The 17876-nt window shown below is 53.2% G+C and overlaps 2 protein-coding genes across 3 annotated transcripts; one reads left to right on the top strand and one right to left on the bottom strand.

Annotated features, from left to right (window-relative positions):
• Positions 1-863: 863 nt before the first annotated feature.
• Positions 864-12442, bottom strand: ZNF76 (zinc finger protein 76). Of its 2 annotated transcripts, none has more exons than XM_014953704.1 (15): positions 12204-12442; positions 10578-10769; positions 8441-8521; positions 7196-7273; positions 6864-7066; positions 5977-6054; positions 5469-5585; positions 5147-5222; positions 4667-4792; positions 4125-4304; positions 3632-3865; positions 3123-3259; positions 2260-2412; positions 2053-2166; positions 864-1749 (listed from the first exon to the last, which is right to left on the bottom strand). In XM_014953704.1, the coding sequence occupies exons 2-15, from the start codon at positions 10648-10650 to the stop codon at positions 1645-1647; spliced, it is 1755 nt and encodes a 584-aa protein (XP_014809190.1). In that variant the 5' UTR covers positions 10651-10769; positions 12204-12442; the 3' UTR covers positions 864-1644. The 2 variants fall into 2 exon arrangements, with proteins under 2 accessions (XP_014809190.1, XP_014809189.1); XM_014953703.1 differs by lacking the exon at positions 12204-12442 and adding an exon at positions 11872-11999.
• Positions 12443-12525: 83 nt separating this feature from the next.
• On the top strand, positions 12526-16681 carry RPL10A (ribosomal protein L10a). Its single transcript, XM_014953705.1, has 6 exons — positions 12526-12638; positions 12853-12927; positions 13029-13109; positions 13471-13619; positions 14546-14718; positions 16478-16681. Exons 1-6 carry the CDS (start codon positions 12541-12543, stop codon positions 16646-16648), a joined length of 747 nt encoding a protein of 248 aa, XP_014809191.1. The 5' UTR covers positions 12526-12540; the 3' UTR covers positions 16649-16681.
• The last annotated feature ends 1195 nt before the right edge of the window (positions 16682-17876 follow it).

Below are 17876 nucleotides of genomic sequence, written 5' to 3'. Positions count from 1 at the left end.
GCCCAAGGGAAGCACAAGGATGAAGGAGAGGGAGCAGGAGAGGGATTCGTAACCCTTTGGGAGCTCAGCGGGAGATCAAAGGCCACCTCGGCATCGTGTTCTGAAGGAAGAAATCCCCTCCTGGACTTGAACGGCAGCTTCCTCTTCTGGGATTTCAATGAAGAGCTTCCCCTCAGCGGGAGCCATGCCTTCTGGGAAGGTTCCAGCCCTGCTGGTTTGGGGACCAGTTGGACCCAGGAAGGCGAGGGGAGATCTGCCCCCCTACATCCCCCCAGGTTGTGCTTCTTCCTTGCCTGCAAAAACCTCTTCCTCCACAAATTCCTGGGGTATATCAAAAAAATAACCACCTGTTTGCTGGAAGCCCACACCGGCATCAGATTTACAGTTGACTTGATGATCTTAAAGGTTTTTTCCAACCTGAATGACTCCATGGTGCTCTCTCTGTCCCCAGCCTACCCGGGGCAGAGGTACGTGGCGCAGGGGCAGAGGTTGAGGAAGCCAGCCGAGGTCTCTCCCCCCAGCTCAGAGGGTTCTAAGATGCTTTCACAGACATATTTTTTTTTGTATTAAGTGACAGTTTCCTAAATCCAGGCTTGCAGGAGCCCTTGGAAGAGCCAAGGCCTGATCTGAGATGCAGGAGACAGCCCCCAGTCCAAGACACGCTGAGAGCTCAGAAGCTACGTCTCTTGCTCACACCCCTCCTCAACACTGGTTTTGGACAATCGCTGCTTTGGAAGGACACTTTCAGCCAATTCAACGAATCTCCTGAACTTCCTTAATCCTTAAATCTGCAAAACATTAAACATCCATCCCACCCTCTGCCAGCCGCTGGCCCCAGGGGCTGAAAGAGAGAAGAGTGCTTCTTTTTAAAAAGAAAATTTTAAATTTGTTTTTATTTGAACTCGGCATTTACATCCCAGTCTAGCTCAACCCCCCGACAAGTGCCGGTCGGTGGAGGGGGTGCTTTGCTCTGCCAAGGAAGTTTGCTGGAGAGTGGAGTGTGATGGAGAGATGGGAGATTCGCTGTTGGACGCAGCCCAGGCCCTTGCTCCAGCATCAGGAACTGGTCACTGCCCAGATCCCAAGCCCAGGGCTTGAATCTGAAGGGGCTTTGTTGCTCCTGTGCATGTGCCCACTTGCCCCTTTCCTGGAGGGGTTGGGCAGGAGCTCCCGGACCATTCCTAGAGGGAAAGGGCAAGAAATGCCTCTCCAAAAAACTTTTGCACTCCCAGAGGTTGCTGAAATCTCTGCGGCTCCACCTCTGCCACAGAAGACTGGCAGGTCTCGGGAATCTTAGCCATGAAGAAATAAATACTAGAAGACCCAACCTGCCATCTCCTTCAGACAGAAGGAGTCAGTGCCCAAGGCAAGGAGCAGGAAAGTCACTGCTCAGTCAGAGCCCAGGAAAACTGCGGAGCCTCCAGGAGAAGGCAGCAGCCAGGGACCTTCGACATCCCTCCATGGAGGGCAGAGCCCTGGGAGCAGGGTCACTCCGATGGCCAGTGCTGCTGGCATCAGCCTGTGGTGCACACACTGGCCACTGCTCTTGGCCACCTTCCCTCTCTCGTGTTCCACACCTCCTCCGTGTGCCAGCTGGCCCGGATCCTGCAGCTCCTGACGTCCCTGCAGAGAATCAGGGGGGTCTCAGAACCCTTTCCCAGCCACGGCTGCCTCCAGTGTTGCGGGTTGATGCTGGATCGCTGCTGTGGCCACGCTGATGGCTTCCTCCAGGCTCTGCTGCTCTTCTAACTAAGGGAGGAAAGGCAGAGAGAAACGCTGTCCACCCCAAAAGGCAGGTTCAGGAGGTGTGGGTTCACTCAGGGCAGCAGGGCAGAGGGACTGGCAGTGGGTGATGCAGGGAGAAAACAGCAGGGCAAAGCAGAGAAGGACATGGCTACGATGCGGAAAGGCTGTTTACAAGGAGCATTCTGCAATCCAAAGAGCAGTCCCTGCTCTCCTCCATACATCTGGGAATCAGGGAGCAAGAGGGGAAGTACTGGAGCCAGTGGGTGGAAGGGGGAGGGAAGGGGAGGGCAGCAGGAGCTGCGGTACCTGCAGGGCGATGTGTGTGCCGTTGGTGGTGGCCAGCAATGCCACCTGCTGCTGACAGAGCGATGCGACGGCTGGTTCTTCAGAGATGACTGCCCCAGAGGTGACTATGGTAACCTAGGAAAAGTTCAGATAAAAACCAATCACGTTTTAAAGAAAATGCAGTCCCTTTCCAGCAGGGAAAAGGGATGGTCCCGGTTGTGTCTGTACCGGCTGTGTCTCGGTGCCGTCCATGTCGGCCACAGTCACGGGGTGTGTGTCACCTCCTGCCAGCTCCTCCTCCGGCACGGCCAGAGCCCCGCTCTGTGTCACCACGCTGATGGCACCGCCCAGGGCCTGCAGGTCTTCCTGTGACAAACTCACCTGGGGGGGACAAAAGTGGACACTCTCAGCCAGGACAGCTCCTCAGGAAGCCTTCAGCAAGCCCCGAGCTTGGCAACACAAAGCTCCTGATAAGGACAAAATATTCTCTCCTCCTCTGCACGCAGGACCCAGGAGAACCCCAAAGACTTTGCTCAAGGTCGTGGACAGAATCGATGGAGAACTCACAGGTCTCCAGCCCTTCCCATTTAGCATCTTCTCCCCAGGCTTTGAGGCACTGGCTGGTGCATCACTGCAGCAGGGAGGCTCTCAGAGTTAAAAGGAAACAAGCGTTACTTGCGGCAGCTGTTTCCTCTGCCCCCTGCCACAGAAGGGAGTTTTTCTCAGTCAGCACACAGGCAGCTGGTGGAGGGAAGTACAAGAAAAGCACTGCCGCATACAAAGCATGAAAACAACAATCTCTAAATCCAGCCTGCATCTGCAGAGATTGGGAGCTGCCTCCCGACAGCTGGCTGGGAGGCGAGGGCTGCCAGGGGCTGCACACCAGCCTGGGCAAACGCCTGCAAGACCCCATCCAGCAAGAGAGCGAGTCGGGGACCTGAGGCCTGTTCTTTCCCCTCTGCATCAAGAGAGAGCCCTTGAAGCCCCAAGGTCTGTTTTATGCCAAAAAAAAAAAAGCCTTAAAAACCACCAAGGTTGGGTGGTGCAGTTATCTGTATCCCCCCCCCACTGGAGGCTGTCCGTGTCCATACCTGCTCTGTCCCATCCTGAGAGATAAGTGAGACCTGCGTAGGCACACAGTCTTCATCTTCCTCTTCCTCTTCTTCCATCTCTGACAGGAAAGCAATATGCTGGGTCTTCAAGGGGGAGCCGCTGTCAGCAGCAGCAGCTGAGTCAGGGAAGGGGAAGAGCAAGAGAGAGAAGTGGTGATCAGAGGGTGAAAGCACAGGCCTGATCCCGGGATCCCCCTGTTCCCTGAACGGCCAGCACGGAAGGGCACAAGGTCATGATGACAACAGCCCACTGCTGGCCTGGGAAGAAGGGTCTTTAGTCCATTCCCAACCCGTGACAAACAGCGATGACCATGCGGAACCCTCTACTCTCGTCTGTGCCACAGATCTGGGTTTGATGGGAGAGGCAGGAGGCCACAGCACAGACCTGGGTCTGAGAGAGGAGGGCAGCTGTGGGCTCTCGCTGTCATCTCTGTCCCCATTGCCACACGGCCTGCCCCAAGCCTGCTGACAGAAGAGTGACTGCTCACCCTCCAGCTGCTGGCGTTCGTAGAGGGCCTGCTCGCTCTCCTCCGTGGCCTCCAGCTCGCCGTGGCTGCTGCGCTTGTGCATGGCCAGCGTGGAGGTCTGCCGGTAGGTCTTGCCGCAGCTGTTGCAGGTGTAGGGCTTGCAGTGCGTGTGGACCACGTGGTGCTTGTAGAGACTGGAATACTCCGTGAAGCGCTTTCCGCAGCCCGGCACGGTGCACATGTAGGGCTTCTCTCCTACGACAGAGGCCACAGAGCAGAGCTTAACCCACTGACTCACCCTCCTCCTGCTCTAGGAAGGGGTTCTCCATCAAGAGCGAATAGCTGGAGACAGACTGGTGGAATGATCAGCCCAAAAAACCAATTCCTATTTCCTTTAACTCCCTGGCTACCCCGAGATCTACCACTGCGATGTTTGGCCTGGAAAGAACCATTTCCAGCCAGCAGCCAGGCAGCCAGGAGGAGCTGCCTGTGTTTCATCCTCTCCTCCTCTTACCTGTGTGGATCCTCATGTGGTTCTTGTAGTTGGTGGCGCTGGTGAAGCCCCTGCCGCAGTTGGGCTGCGGGCACAGGTAGGGCCGCTCGCCCGTGTGCGTCCGGATGTGAACCTTGCGGATGTTGGACGTGGTGAACGAGCGGCCACAGCCCACGAAGGGGCACTTGAAGGGACGCTCCCCTGCATTGAGAGAGCAACGTGGGTGAGAGTCCTGCTACAACACAGCCACCTGGAATGCCCCGGACACCGGCACCTCTTCACTCCACACTATTACACCAGTGAGACCTCACATCACACCAACTGCGGGCACATTTTCTCTAACAACATTGGCACCCCTGCCCCTTTTGCTCTGCTGTTCATAACTAAGCCAAGAATCCCTAGAACTACTTCTACTACGCATCGACTTCTGTCAGAAGACAACTTCAGTTCTGCCTTGTTTCACCCAAGATACAAAAAAGGGATGTTCTGCACAGAGACTGAAGCAGTACTTTATCTGGGAGGCCCTTTCGATGGCAGCTCGGTTCTCCTCCCCTGCTGCTCACCTGTGTGTGTCCGGATGTGTTTCTGTAGATCCCCAGAGGTTTTGAAGGCTTTGCTGCACACATCTTCTGGACACTTGTATGGTTTCTCACCAGTATGTGTTCTCACGTGGCTCTTCAGCCCATACCCTGTCCAGGAAAGAAACTGCAATTAATTTTATAATGAGAAGGAAATAATATAGCAAAACATGTACCACCTCTCAGTTCATGCATTTTTGAATGTCTGTCCTGTGTCTGCAAATCTGAAGGGAAAGAAACATCCAAACACCTCACACCACCACTGACAGCTTGGCTTCTTCCTGCAACTCCTTTAATCTGCCCATAATGAATCAAGTCCTGGGCAGTCTCCCACACTCCAATTGCTTCTCAGAAGGCTTTAAAAGGTAAGATCACTGTGCTCTGCTGGAAAAAAGCCAGGGCTGATACTCAAGACTGGTTTGGACGGGTCAGAAAACAAAATTTGTTCAAAAGAGAAATTGTTACCTGTAGCAAATGCTTTCCCACAGCTTGGGAAGTCGCACACATACGGCCGGTCACCCGTGTGAGCACGTTCATGTACCTGGAAAAGAAAGAACAGGTGCCTAAAACGAAGTCCAAGACAAGGAGAAAAGAAAACACAGTGGAGAAATCTAACTGGTGGAGAGAATCCGAAGTTCTCTGTTGGATTTCACATTGGCCAATTAACACATCTGGGTCTCTTGGGGAGCCAAGTGCACAACTCAGCCTTTCGCACAGCAGGGTTCGGATCTGGCACTATGAGGTGGGGATATGCCTGCTCTGCATGACTGCACGGGACCTGCTTTACCTTTAGATGGTGGGCAGTGGTGTAGAGGCGGCCACAGCCTTGGTACCCACAACGGAAAGCTCTGCTGCCCACCTGCTGCCCCTTCTCACTGCTGTGCACTTCCTCCTCCTGCAGATCCTGCCCGGAGACACATGGAAATCAGAACAGTGAGACACTACAGCAGGCTTCGCAAAGAATTTCCCTCCATGCTATACACATGCACTCCTTCAGTAGTCCTCACAAAAACACGTTGCTGCAAGTACAGCTTGTGCACACACACAGTGCAGCCCAGGTGAGAGGACAGGAGTCTAGGAACCAGCATTTCCCACTCCTGCCTCACTGGGTGTTCTCAGCCACACAACTCACCTCCCCGTGCCTCACTTAGCTGCAAGTTTTACAAATGAGCTAATATATTTGCTAACCTTGCAGAGAAGCCACAAAGCTGTTTTTTAATTACTAGCTGGCAAAGGGATCTGCATCAAAAGGAGTTTGGCCTAGATTCAGAAATGCCCCACTGAAAAAGTCAGACCTGGGAAGGGACGTCACTGGGATCCTCACTCGTTGTATGGTGGGTGTTCACCACTCCCTCCTCTTCCTCCTCAGACACCTAAAAGTGAAGAGGCATGGGTACTGTTCATACCTCCCTGTGCAGCATGGAGCGGGTGACCAACCCCAGCAGGAAGGGATTCCCATCAGCAGTGCCACCCCAGTCTTCTCCAGAGACCTGGGGGAGGCTGGTCCTACCACAGCAGAAAGGTCTCCATCAGCAAATCCTAGTGCTGCCCAGCTGAGCACTGGACCAGCACAATCCTGGGAGCCCCTTCTCACACACCACCATGAAGATGGGAGAAAATGGCAACATGCAAGACATTCAGATGGAGCACTGCAGTGACAACATGTTAGTGTTTGAAGCTATTTTGTTTTTTGAGGCCTTTGTCAACATGAGGAAGAGCGGCCATAACTTAGTCGCTCCTGACATGGAAAAGGCTACTCTTGATCTGCTGCCTGAATCATCTGTGGAACAGGACATCATACCCAGGTAGCATTATGAGAAACTCAGGCAACAAACAGCTACAAGGAGGGACACTTAAAGCAAGAAAAAATAAATCCAAGCTGTATCACAGCAGCAATCTGCTCTTCCCAAAGGCGTGCCTGCAGCAGGCCCAGCACTCTGTAGGAACCAGCCAGAAGGTCCAGCAGGAAACTGCCCCGTTCTAGGTCCTTAACTGCCAACCACCTGCCAGCAGTGGCACCCTCACAGCGCCACTCTCACCCTGCCCAGTCTCTCTTCTCAAAGCTGGCACTGCTGAGAAACAAATACACAGAAGGACTAATGACAGGAGGACATCTAAGCCCCAGGGAGGACACCAGCCCCTCAGTGCTGCTGGCAGACCATGAAAGCAGCACTGTCCTCACCTTACTGGCGTACTGCTTTAATGCATTCATGGTCTCGACATCAAAGGCATCGTCTTCCTCCCCTCCAGCCAACTCCTCAAGCCCAGTTTCTGCCTGCACTTCCAGGATGGTGCTGCCAGGTGGCACGATGACAGGACGATGGATGTAGGCAGTGGAGCCATCCTCCAGCTGGACAGCCTCAAAGGTGCCGGGGTCATAACTTTCTAGGAGAGGAACCCAATAAAATAAAACATAAAGGAGCTGCTGAGTGCAAGGCGCTCTTCGTCTCCCTGAGCTATGCTTTAGCAGCTTCTGCTCCAGCTGTCAAGGGAAGAACAGGCAACACGCTTTACCTTTAGTGGTGTTGTGAATGTAGGCCATACTGCCATCTTCCAGCACTACTGGCTGCCCGTCTTCAAAAGCTACAGACTCTAGAAAAGAAAAAAATCCACACAGCTTACTGGAAAACTCAGATGGAATGGAGGGGATCCCGCAGCAGCTCCTGAACACTACATTATTCCCACCCCGAGAAGAGGACACAGCAGGGCAGCCTGGGTGCCCTGAGAGTCAACCACAACTAGAGGTTCTAAGACACTTGAGCCCTTCTGACATGAATTATAAGGGTTTTTTTAAAGCTCCATGCAAGCTTCACCACTCTTCTTCAACTCCTTGGTGTAATCAGCAATTCCAAAATGCCAGATTATGCCCTGGACAAGAAGGATGGCTCTGGCACAGGGGTGTGTGAAGGAGAACACAAACATCCAATAGCAGGGAAACAGGGGTGAGAAGGAAAACCCCTCTCACCGTGAGTGTGTGCTTGGAGGAAGAGGGGAAGGGGAGGAAGAGAGGAAAAGGGCACAGCCAGGCATGCAACGTGGGTTTCAAGCAACCTTGTACAAACAGAAAAGGGAGGTGGCATGCAAGGAGCTTGGGAGGGTGAAGGAAGGACTGCCCAAAGCAACGGAGCTCTTTCTACCTGCCCTTTTACATCATATCGTGGTCAGGGAGGACTCCTCTGTGCCACTCTGGTGCCTGCCACACGAAATGAATGCCCATCACCTCTTGGATTAATTAATGTCGCCTCAATTTGGAGGTGACATTGGCGGATGGGCCAATGACCAAGGTGGCATTGCTTCCAATGATGTTCTGCACCCACAAATCTATTCCAGAAATAATATATTATCTCACTGTTTACAGGAAATTCCTGTCCAACTGCTCCCACATGAAACAGATTTTGTTTGGGCTCTGTAGTTGGCACAAACACAGCACACAATTTATTGGCCTTGCTTGTAGGCTTGTGATTTGTCAGACTGACAACCGTGAGAGAGCCCACAAGTGAAACAACACGTAAACATTTGCTTACACCACCAGCAAATTTGCCTTCTTTTCAGATTGCTAAAACTTTGCAGGACATGACATGTTCTATGCCCTTCCTTGCTCATTCAGCCTCAAAATCATTTGTGTGAAAAAAACCCTATACTCATACGGACTTCTTAAAGCTAGAGCTAAAAGAGAAGCCCGACTATTGGAACACAGACAATTGCAGTTACATCTACAATGTCCTTCTAAAAAGAAAGATGTGAATTTATGGTCCTCACCTTTCTGAACCGTCACCTGATGGATATAAGCTGTGGTCCCATCTTCAAGTTCAATGACTTGCCCTTCAATCAGTTTTTCACCTGAAACAGTTAAAAAATTGCCATCAGCACTGCCCATGGTGGCCAATCTTTCTGGTCCCACGAGGTGTCCCCTTTGCCGCATCTTCCCAAGGAACCCAGTCCCACAGAAGACAGCAAAACTGTTACTTATAAGCTGTTATTTATCAAGCTTCTCCCTGAATAGCCATAGAGGCACTTAACTTCCCAGAAATGCTGGAGCCTCCCTGTCCTAGACAGGAGGATACAAGACAAAGAACCTCAGTCATCACTTGTTTACAAGCTGCCCCGCACAGCCCTGTAAGCCAAGAAGCAGAAAGAATGATGTGTGCTAAGCATTTTGGATATCTAAAGTAGAAAGCAATTGCACTTGTGCCGGAGAAAAATTCAGCTAGGAGCTTTTAACAGCACCATCAGCAGGGGCCTGAAGATTTATTTTCTTCTACTTCGGTGGAAGAACAACTATTGGAAAAAAATTACAGGACCTAAGGGGACTTAAAGTGTTTCTACCCTTGATGGGTTGTGAAGACTGGACTCTTAAAATAGTGTAACTCTCAGTAACCCTGTAATAATGCTCCAGTTAACAAATTATTTGATGGAGAGAGGACATTGCTCTATCCCACTTGAACACGAGGAATCCAGGTTGCTTTCACCTGGTGCACAATGTTTGGGGGAAGTGTCACAAAACCTAGTGGTTTCCAAGATAGTCTCACTTCACACATGTAATAAACTTGCAGGGAGTTCACACAGAAAAGAAAGCAAGAGAACAATCCCCAGGACATGAAGCCTCACAACTCAACGGTCCTGTTCCGCAGGCTGGGAAACAGCCTGGTCCTTTTCTCAGGAACAGTGGGCGGTGAAAGAACCAGCACCTCCAAACCCCAAAATAAAGGCAGGTGTTGAATTTGGCACTGATATTGCTCCAGTTAACCAACGCCAAGCTCAGCACCCCTTTAAGTGAAAAAACCATTACTGTCATCCAAATTCTATGCGTCGGAGTGAAGTAAAACATCCTGCTTAGCTTCAGGGGAAGTTTTTGGTTGAAAAGAGTCCTGCGGCCTACAGCATGAACTCCATTTCCCCAGTGACCCCAGAGATAACAGGGCTCACTCCAGTCTGAACAGAACCTTTGTTTTCTACAGCAACAGCTCTGCCATCTCAGAGAATCACAGAAGGCTACGGGGTTGGAAGGGACCTCTGGAGATCATCTAGTCCAACTCCCTTCCAAAGCAGGTTTACCCAGAGCAGGTCCCAGCGGGTTTTGAATCCCTCTAGAGATGGAGACTCCACCACCTCTCTGGGCAGCTTCTTCCAGGGCTCTGCCACCCTCAGGGTAAAGAAGTTCCTCCTCATGTTTAGATGGAACTTCTTATGTTCAAGTTTGTGCCTGTTACCTCTTGTCCTGTCACTGGGCACCACTGAAAAAAGACTGGCCCCGTCTTCCTGACACCCACCCTTTAAGTATTTATAAGCATTGATTAGATCCCCTCTAAGTCTTCTCTTCTCCAGACTAAAAAGACCCAAGTCCCTCAGTCTCTTCTCGTAAGGGAGATGCTCCAGGCCCCTCATCATCTTTGCAGCCCTCTGCTGTCCCCTCTCCAGCAGTTCCCTGTCCTTCTTGAACTGGGGAGCCCAGAACTGGACACAGTGCTCCAGATGGGTGTGACCCCTCTGGAGCAGAGGGGCAGGATGACCCCCCTCAACCTGCTGGTCACACTCTTCCTGATGCCCCCCAGGATGCCATCGGCCTTCTTGGCCACAAGGGCACATTGCTGGCTCATGGGCATCCTGTTGTCCACCAGGACTCCCAGGTCTTTTTCCTCAGAGCTGCTCTCCAGCAGGTCAGCCCCCAGCCTGTACTGGTGCACGTCCAAAGCTTTATTTCCAAACCAGAGGCATGTTCTAGTTCTGCTGCATCGTTTTTCTGTGCAAATCTAACAGATAGTTGCTAGCTTCCTGTACCAAGCAACAAGATCTACAACAGTTTGCATGCCATGAAGGCACTTTTGATAAGTCTGACTTTAATTTCACAGGGTCAATCAAAAGACTTTTAGGCTTCGCAGTCCCAAGGAACCGTTACCTTTGACAGCCTGCTGAATGTAGGCTGTCGTCCCGTCACTAAGGGTCACTGCTTGCAAGCCCAAGCTCTCCATCCTGCCCCGATGCCTGCTCCTCAGACATGAATTTCACTTTTCTCAGTGTGCTCGCAGAGAGCACCGGGACCCAGAGCGAGAGGTTTGTGGAACAGTGAGTTGTCTTCTATGTTGCAAGCCTTAAACAGAAAGAATAATTCAATATTTTTTTTTTCCAACATACGTATACTCACTTTTGCACATTAAGAAAGGCTTGAACTATTTTGGAGATGATAAAGGATTAAACTGGGCAAAAGATGCACCAATCCCATACCACTGGCAAGCAAGGTTAACAATCTATCCCACAGACAAATATAAGATAGAGCTTATCAAGCCTGCAAACTGACAGACTCTTTTTAGAGCTAGTGTAAATGCCATGTTCAAGCCCTTCCCACCCTCCAAATGATCTGCAGCAAAGGTTCCCAAGTACTTTGAAGTCTGAACCTACAGGCTGAGGCTGTCCTGTGCCAGAAGAGACAGGGACAGGACAATGAGCTTTGTCCCTGGAAGCACCCCCATTCTCTCCTCCCTTTCCTTTCTAGTTCCCAGCCTTCTGAGGAACAGAATTGTGGGCTATAACCAGATGATGTTAAAACATCCACACCCCCGCAAGACCATTTTGCTAAAGAGGCAGTCTGCTGATAGATTATCTTTAAGAGCTGCAGCGGATTCTACATGAGTAACCTCTGAGATAGCCTAATGTTTTATCATTTTGATTTCCAGGAACAAGTCTGACTGCTCTGTCACTGCAGCACCCAGGGGTGCAGCCAGGCTCTGTGCCACACTTGGTGCCCTCTAACCCAAGTGCTCCCTTGACAGAGAGCTCCTCTCCAGCTGCAGCAGACTCTGCCTGCTTTTAGGGCTGACACCCCCCGAGAGGCATTGCAGTTAGTTTCCCAGCAAAGGCTCCATCCCAGCAGGGTCACTGGGGCATCGCTGGGGAATTGAAGCCCCTTTGAGCTGCTATGGCTGCCGTGCAAACTGATGCCAGCGCTGGGGACAGGGCAGGGCCTGGAGCCCTGAGGGACAGGACGGGGCCTGGCGCCATGGCGAGCCCAGAGGGGAGCGGCGGGGCCGGGCGGGCCCTTGGTGCCCTGGGGGTGGTGGGGAGACATGGCGGGGCTTCCCCCGTGTTGTCGGCCCTGGAGGGGTGGCCGCAGCAGCTCGCCGGAGCCCAGCTGCCCCTCGGCCACCATCTCTCCCCCCTCCCCTGAGGCCTCCCCCACCACCACTGGCACCGACCTGAGGAAACCCGACGGGGCCGAGTCCGCCGCCTGACCGCCATGCACCGGGGCCCGGCCCCTGCTGGCCCCGCCCCGCAACCTGCATAGCGGCGGCGCTCACCGCCTGGCCTCAGCCGCCCGCCCCCTGCCATCCAGGTTCCGGGGCCCCGCGCTCCCAGCCCGCCCCGGAACTGGGCCGGTTTGGAGCGAGCGAGTCGCCGGGCGGTCCGTGCGCGTGCGCATTGCCCACATTGAAGCCGAGCGGGTCAGTGTGCGCTCAGGGGCCTGCCCCAGCGGAGACCTTCGGCGGCTCCTTGCGCAAATAAACTTAATAAGGAGGTTTTATAGCACCTGAAGGCCAAAAGAGGAAACGTGTCCCAGCAGCAGGGCGTTGCGGTGTCTCCTTCCCGGCGGCTGCTGAGGGGAGGCTGGCGTTTCTGGGTTGCGTACCCTCATCACTGCCCTGTGAAGCGATGGAGGAGCTCCTGGCCTGGTGGTCTGAGGCAGGGGTAAAGAGACCACGGCCGTTCGATTAGCGAGGAAGGGAACTGCCCGCCGAGGGGAGCTGAGAGGCGAGGGAAGCCGGCGCAGGCCCTCCCCGCCACTCCCAAGATGGCGGCCACACTGGTCCGCCCTCCGCCACTCTCAACATGGCGGCCACACTGTTCCACCATCCGCCACTCCCAAGATGGCGCCGCGCCGCCAAATCTCGCGAGATATCTGCCCTATTTATAGCGCGCGGGGGACTTCCGCGCCCTTTCGGTCCCGGCCCGCCGCCGCCATGAGGTGAGAGCTGGTCCCCGCCGCGCCATCCCTCGCCATCCGCCGCCATCCGCACCCGGCGGGGCGATCGGCGGGGTGCGGGCAGCGGGGGGTGGCTGAGGGGGAGAGCGCGGATGGGCCGGGGCGGGTTCCGCGGCCTTGTCCCCCTCGATGCGGCCTGCAGGAGGCCCAGGCAGGGTCGGCCCTGAGCCCGCCTTGTTTTTCCTCCCCCCCGCAGCAGCAAGGTCTCCCGCGACACCCTGTACGAGGCGGTGAAGGAGGTGCTGCAGGGCAGCAAGGTCAAGAAGCGCAAGTAAGAGCCCAGCGCCGTGACAGGCCCGGGAGTGGGTCTCCCTCTCCACCCCGCCCGCCCGGGCCCTCACCGGCGCCGCTTCCCCTTTCCTCTCCCCTCAGGTTTGTGGAGACGGTGGAGCTGCAGATCAGCCTGAAGAACTACGACCCGCAGAAAGACAAGCGGTTCTCCGGCACCGTCAGGTTCGCCATCCTCTTGCTCCCACCCAGCCTTCGGCCTGCGCCCTCCCACCCCCGGCAGCTTCCAGGCCCCGCCGCAGCGTGGGCCGGCGGCCACAGAGGGAGGACGCAGCGCTGAACCGCTTGGGTAGTTCAGACCACCCCGGTTAAGTGGGTACGGCTGGACGGACCCCTACCCTGGGTCTTAAAACATGAGGGGAGGTGTGGGAGGCCCCTGTGGTGTCCCCACCGACCTGCTGGAGAAGGCAGGTTAGGAGCTGTGGAGGAAGATCCCCGGGCGCTGTGGTAAGGTATCTCCGTGGTGGCTCCCATGAAGCGTGTATGGCAGTGGTGGTTCCTAGTAATTCGGACCTTCTGTCCCCAGGCTGAAGTCAACTCCGCGGCCCAAGTTCTCTGTCTGCCTGCTGGGGGACCAGCAGCACTGCGATGAGGCCAAAGCGGTTGACATCCCTCACATGGACATAGAGGCTCTGAAGAAACTCAACAAAAACAAGAAGCTGGTGAAGAAGCTGGGTGAGTGGTGGTGTGGATCGGGCTCTGAGTCCCCTGGGCTGGCTCGGGAGGGCTGAGTCAGCAGGATTGTTGTCCCTGGGCTTGGATTTCCATGCCATGGTTAACCATGGGGAATAGAAAGCTGACCAGAGTCAGCCTGGAGTACAGAAATCTGTCTAGAAACAACCCCAGAAATAGCAAACACCCTGCTGAGAGTGCAGAAGGGCTGACGGGTCACCACTCCAGGAGTAGGGGTGCCCTCAGAAGCAATACAGGAAAATCATTCCTTTCTCCCTGAAAGTTTAATCCTTGGGCTGGTGTTTCTCGCTTCACCGGTCAGGGAGCAGGAGTGTGGCAAAACCTGAGTAAAGCTGGAAGTGAAAGTTTGCTTTAGTCCCACTGTGCTTAAGCAGAATAAAATTTGCTTATTTTCACTTGGTAAGAGATAAAACCCTTCATTCGCTTCAAAGTCATTGTGATACATATCTTGGGTAAAGAAAAACTTCCCACTCAGTTCATAATTAGCCATAGAAGCATATGCAAATAGGAAATGACACAGGATAGCACAGCTAAGCCTTGCTGTGTGGTACGTCCATCCATCCACACGTGCACAGGCTCCTGGAAGAGCTTGCAGGTCAGTGTCGGTCACCTGTGGCTTGATAAATGCCAATTTTTGTCAGGGAAATTAATTGTATCCAGTAAGAACATGCTGTCAGGGTGTAAAGCTGGGTTCTGGTGGGTTTGGCTGTTGTGACAGGAGTAATTTCCAGTATAATACTAGGAAAAATAGCTTAGGTTCAGCTGGGCAGGACTCTGGGAATACGGAAGCCAGGGAAATGGAGGGGATGTTGAGGGAAATGGAGCAGTGCAGCCTCAGCTGAGCTGTTGGTCTCAAGCTGGTTTAGGAGCTGAGAGTCCATCCTTACCTGCATTGGTTCTCCTCACAGCAAAGAAGTACGATGCCTTCCTGGCTTCCGAGTCCTTGATCAAGCAAATCCCTCGAATCCTGGGTCCGGGTCTGAACAAAGCCGGCAAATTCCCTTCGCTCCTCACTCACAATGAGAACCTGGTGGCCAAGGTCGATGAGGTCAAATCTACCATCAAATTTCAGATGAAAAAGGTAAAGCAGGGCTTTTCCTCTCCAGGGTAGCTCCTTACCTGAGGGTGATGTGTGGCCAGTGGTCCCTTGTGCGTGGCTGCCGTCTGCGGCCTGGGCTGTAGGTGTCCCTCCAGCATCTTCTGAGGCAGCAGCTGGTGACAGTCTCTGCAGAGAAGGGAGGCAGTACCTGGAGCACTCAGTGTGGGCTGGAAAGAAGTAATTTATCTGTGGCTGAGAGATCTTAGAGCAAATGATTAGCGTTTAATCTTGATGTTTCAATGCTGAGCTCAATCAGGCATAATTAACGCTGCTTACAGTAAGTGGTAACACTGGCAGGGTGGCCCCACGGGCCTGTGCACACAGCTGAGCTTTGCCAGGGGCGAGTTTGGGGCTTGACTCTGCAAGTGAACTTTTGGAGCAGCTCTGCAGGTACCTGCTCTCGCTGCCAAGGCGAGCTGCTCCCCACAGCCAAAATAACCCTGTTCAGGCATTTTAATCTCATGGTGGCAGCCTAAGTGTGACTCATGGGTATTACTCAGAACTAACAGCTCTGCTCGCCAAGGTGCATCCTTGGGCTCCAGCCGATCTGGGCCTGGGGGCACAACAACTTGGAGGACACAGAAAATGTGATAGTTTGCAAATGCTGGAGCATTTTAAGTAACCGAGCTAATGATGTCCTGACACTCTGCCTGTCAGCTCGCTCGTAAATCCTTTTGTTTTCAGCCTGTGGGGAACATCAACTTACAAGCTCCGCCGCCGGGCTGGCAGGCAGAGGCTTGGCCTCGCTGTGTCTTCTGTGCGGGAAGAAAGGGCTGGTGGCTGGTGCCCAAAACAAAAAAAAAAAAAGTGAAGCTGGCACCACGCTTCACAAGTGACGGTTGGAACGAATCCTCCATCCTGAGCTGGGCACGTGGTTCGCAGGGAGAGGCCAGCGCTGCCTGATGAGAGCAGGGTATGGGAAGGGAGCAGAGCTCTGTTCAGCACGGCTCCTCACGCATCCTTCCCAGTTTCCCATCTCTTAAGTCACCTCTGTGCCTGGAGGGAGCCAGACCAACCCAAGCTGTGGTTCATAGGTGACATCCAGATGCCACTAGACAGGTTCATGGGTGCCAAATATCATGAGCTCTTTGGAAAAACCTGTGGATTAGCTGGAGAAGTCATAGAATCACAGAATAGTTTGAGTTGGAAGGGAGCTTCAAGCCCCCCTGTGCCACCCCCTGCCCTGGGCAGGGACACCTCCCACCAGCCCAGGTTGCTCCAAGCCCCCTCCAACCTGCCCTTGAACCCCTCCAGGGATGGGGCAGCCACGGCTTCTCTGGGCAACCTGGGCCAGGCTCTCCCCACCCTCACACCAAACAAGTTCTTCCCCACATCTCAGCTCCATCTCCCCTCTTTCAGTGTCAAACCCTTGCCCCTCCTCCTAGGGCTCCCCTCCCTGATCCAGAGTCCCTCCCCAGCTTTCCTGGAGCCCCTTGAGGGACTGGAAGGGGCTCCAAGGTCTCCCCGGAGCCTTCTCTTCTCCAGGCTGAACCCCCCCAACTCTCTCAGCCTGTCCTCACAGCAGAGGGGCTCCAGCCCTCCCAACAACTCCATGGCCTCCTCTGGAGGTCCTTCCTGTGCTGGAAGTCATGCCTAGCTGACAGAACATGAGATAACTTGATGCCTCAGTGAATTTAGATCAGGATTGGGCTGTTGGATCCATCTCTTAGCTGCGATCTTCTGAGTTTTCCACACAAAACCTCTACCTCCCTGAGTGACCCCGGTGTCCCTTGTCCCACAGGTGCTCTGTCTGGCTGTGGCCGTTGGTCACGTGAAGATGACAGAGGATGAGCTCGTCTACAACATCCACCTGGCCATCAACTTCTTGGTGTCCTTGCTGAAGAAGAACTGGCAGAACGTGCGTGCTCTGTACATCAAGAGCACCATGGGGAAGCCCCAGCGCCTCTACTAAGGGGGCAGCAATAAACTTTTAGGACAACCTACAGCCGTGTGTGGTGGTGTGTGGTTGTGTTCCTCCAGAGCTTCTTGGGGAGGGGTGGCTGAAGAGCTGCTCACTTCTTAGAAGGGAGAAAGGTCTAGAATGCCGTGGTGAGCTGATAGGGATGTGAATTTAAGTGGAATATCAAACTTTTGGGGGAAGGAGCCTCAATTCTGTGTTCAGGGAAGGGGATGAGCTCCGCTCACATCCACAATGAGCAAACCCAAGGCGTTTCCCGCAGCTGAGGGTGTGTGGTGAAGCTCAGTCCTTGTGTGGCAGCCCCAAAATCCCCCAGCTCTCCCCCAGAGGGGACCCTTACCTTCTCCTGTGGTCCCCAAAGCCACCCTGCAGAGGGGCTCTGTCCTGTCCCAGCAGCCTCCTCCTTCTGAGGGACTGGGTTGGGGGGGACACTTCATTTATAGGTTTCTGCTGCCCCCACATCAACCAATGACCAGGGTCCTGCCCAGCAGCAGCTCATGAGGAGCTGATGGGCTCTTCCAGCTGGTCCCAGTTACCCAGAGGACTGGGGGGGCTGCTGGGGGGGGTGAGGTGCAGTTCAACGAGGGGGTTGGGGCCAAGGTAAAGAGTGTTTTCCACCCCCTCTGCGCTACCCCCTGTTCTGGGCTTAAAATGAGATATATTGCATCAAATTAATGTATATAAATAAATACATTGTGTAATGAACTGGGGAGCTTATGGAAATGAGGAGGATTTAAGCTTCTGGGGGAAAAAAACCAACCGCCCTATGGCCTTGAAAAGAGCTTGTCTGAGGGAACAAAACAATGAAAATAGCTGTGGATCCTGCTGTTCAGAACCTTTAAAAGAAGCATTAGAGCCAGTTTCTGAAAGATCAACACAACACCAAGAAATTCCATTTAATAATTAAAAAAAGACAATACAAAATGCAAACATTTCTTTTTACAAAGTTCAGATACATTTTTTTATTTTTTTTCTTTTAATCAAGTGCAAATAACTTCATGAACTACATCATTCTCATTACTTTAATAATTTCTTTTCTTTTTTTTTTTTTTTTTTTGGCTGGAGGTGGCAAGTCCTGGCCCGCTGCAAAAGGCAGATATAAATATTCCAACATGAAAAAAAAAAAACAAAAAAAACCCCAAAAACAAAACCCAAAAAACCCAACAACCCTTATTTATCTTCACTGCATCGAAACATTCAATACATCCGAGGGGCTGATGAT

This window comes from Calidris pugnax, unplaced genomic scaffold (assembly GCF_001431845.1).
Source record: "Calidris pugnax isolate Ruff unplaced genomic scaffold, ASM143184v1 scaffold245, whole genome shotgun sequence".
Taxonomy (NCBI): Eukaryota; Metazoa; Chordata; class Aves; order Charadriiformes; family Scolopacidae; genus Calidris; species Calidris pugnax.
Note: the sequence above shows the minus strand (reverse complement) of the source record. Positions and strands in the feature narration are given on the sequence as shown.

What these genes read in the sequence shown, in the direction of transcription:
- ZNF76 (XM_014953704.1), bottom strand. Translation starts at nt 10,650, where the DNA reads ATGGAGAGCTTGGGCTTGCAAGCAGTGACCCTTAGTGACGGGACGACA. An exon ending in CCAGTGACGTCCCTTCCCAG is followed by an intron (nt 5,586 to 5,976) that starts GTCTGACTTTTT and finishes GTCTCCGGGCAG; the next exon opens with GATCTGCAGGAGGAGGAAGT. An exon ending in GCACACACATCGCCCTGCAG is followed by an intron (nt 1,750 to 2,052) that starts GTACCGCAGCTC and finishes TTCCTCCCTTAG; the next exon opens with TTAGAAGAGCAGCAGAGCCT.
- RPL10A (XM_014953705.1), top strand. Translation starts at nt 12,541, where the DNA reads ATGGCGCCGCGCCGCCAAATCTCGCGAGATATCTGCCCTATTTATAGC. An exon ending in AGCAAGGTCAAGAAGCGCAA is followed by an intron (nt 12,928 to 13,028) that starts GTAAGAGCCCAG and finishes CTCTCCCCTCAG; the next exon opens with GTTTGTGGAGACGGTGGAGC. An exon ending in CGGTTCTCCGGCACCGTCAG is followed by an intron (nt 13,110 to 13,470) that starts GTTCGCCATCCT and finishes TTCTGTCCCCAG; the next exon opens with GCTGAAGTCAACTCCGCGGC.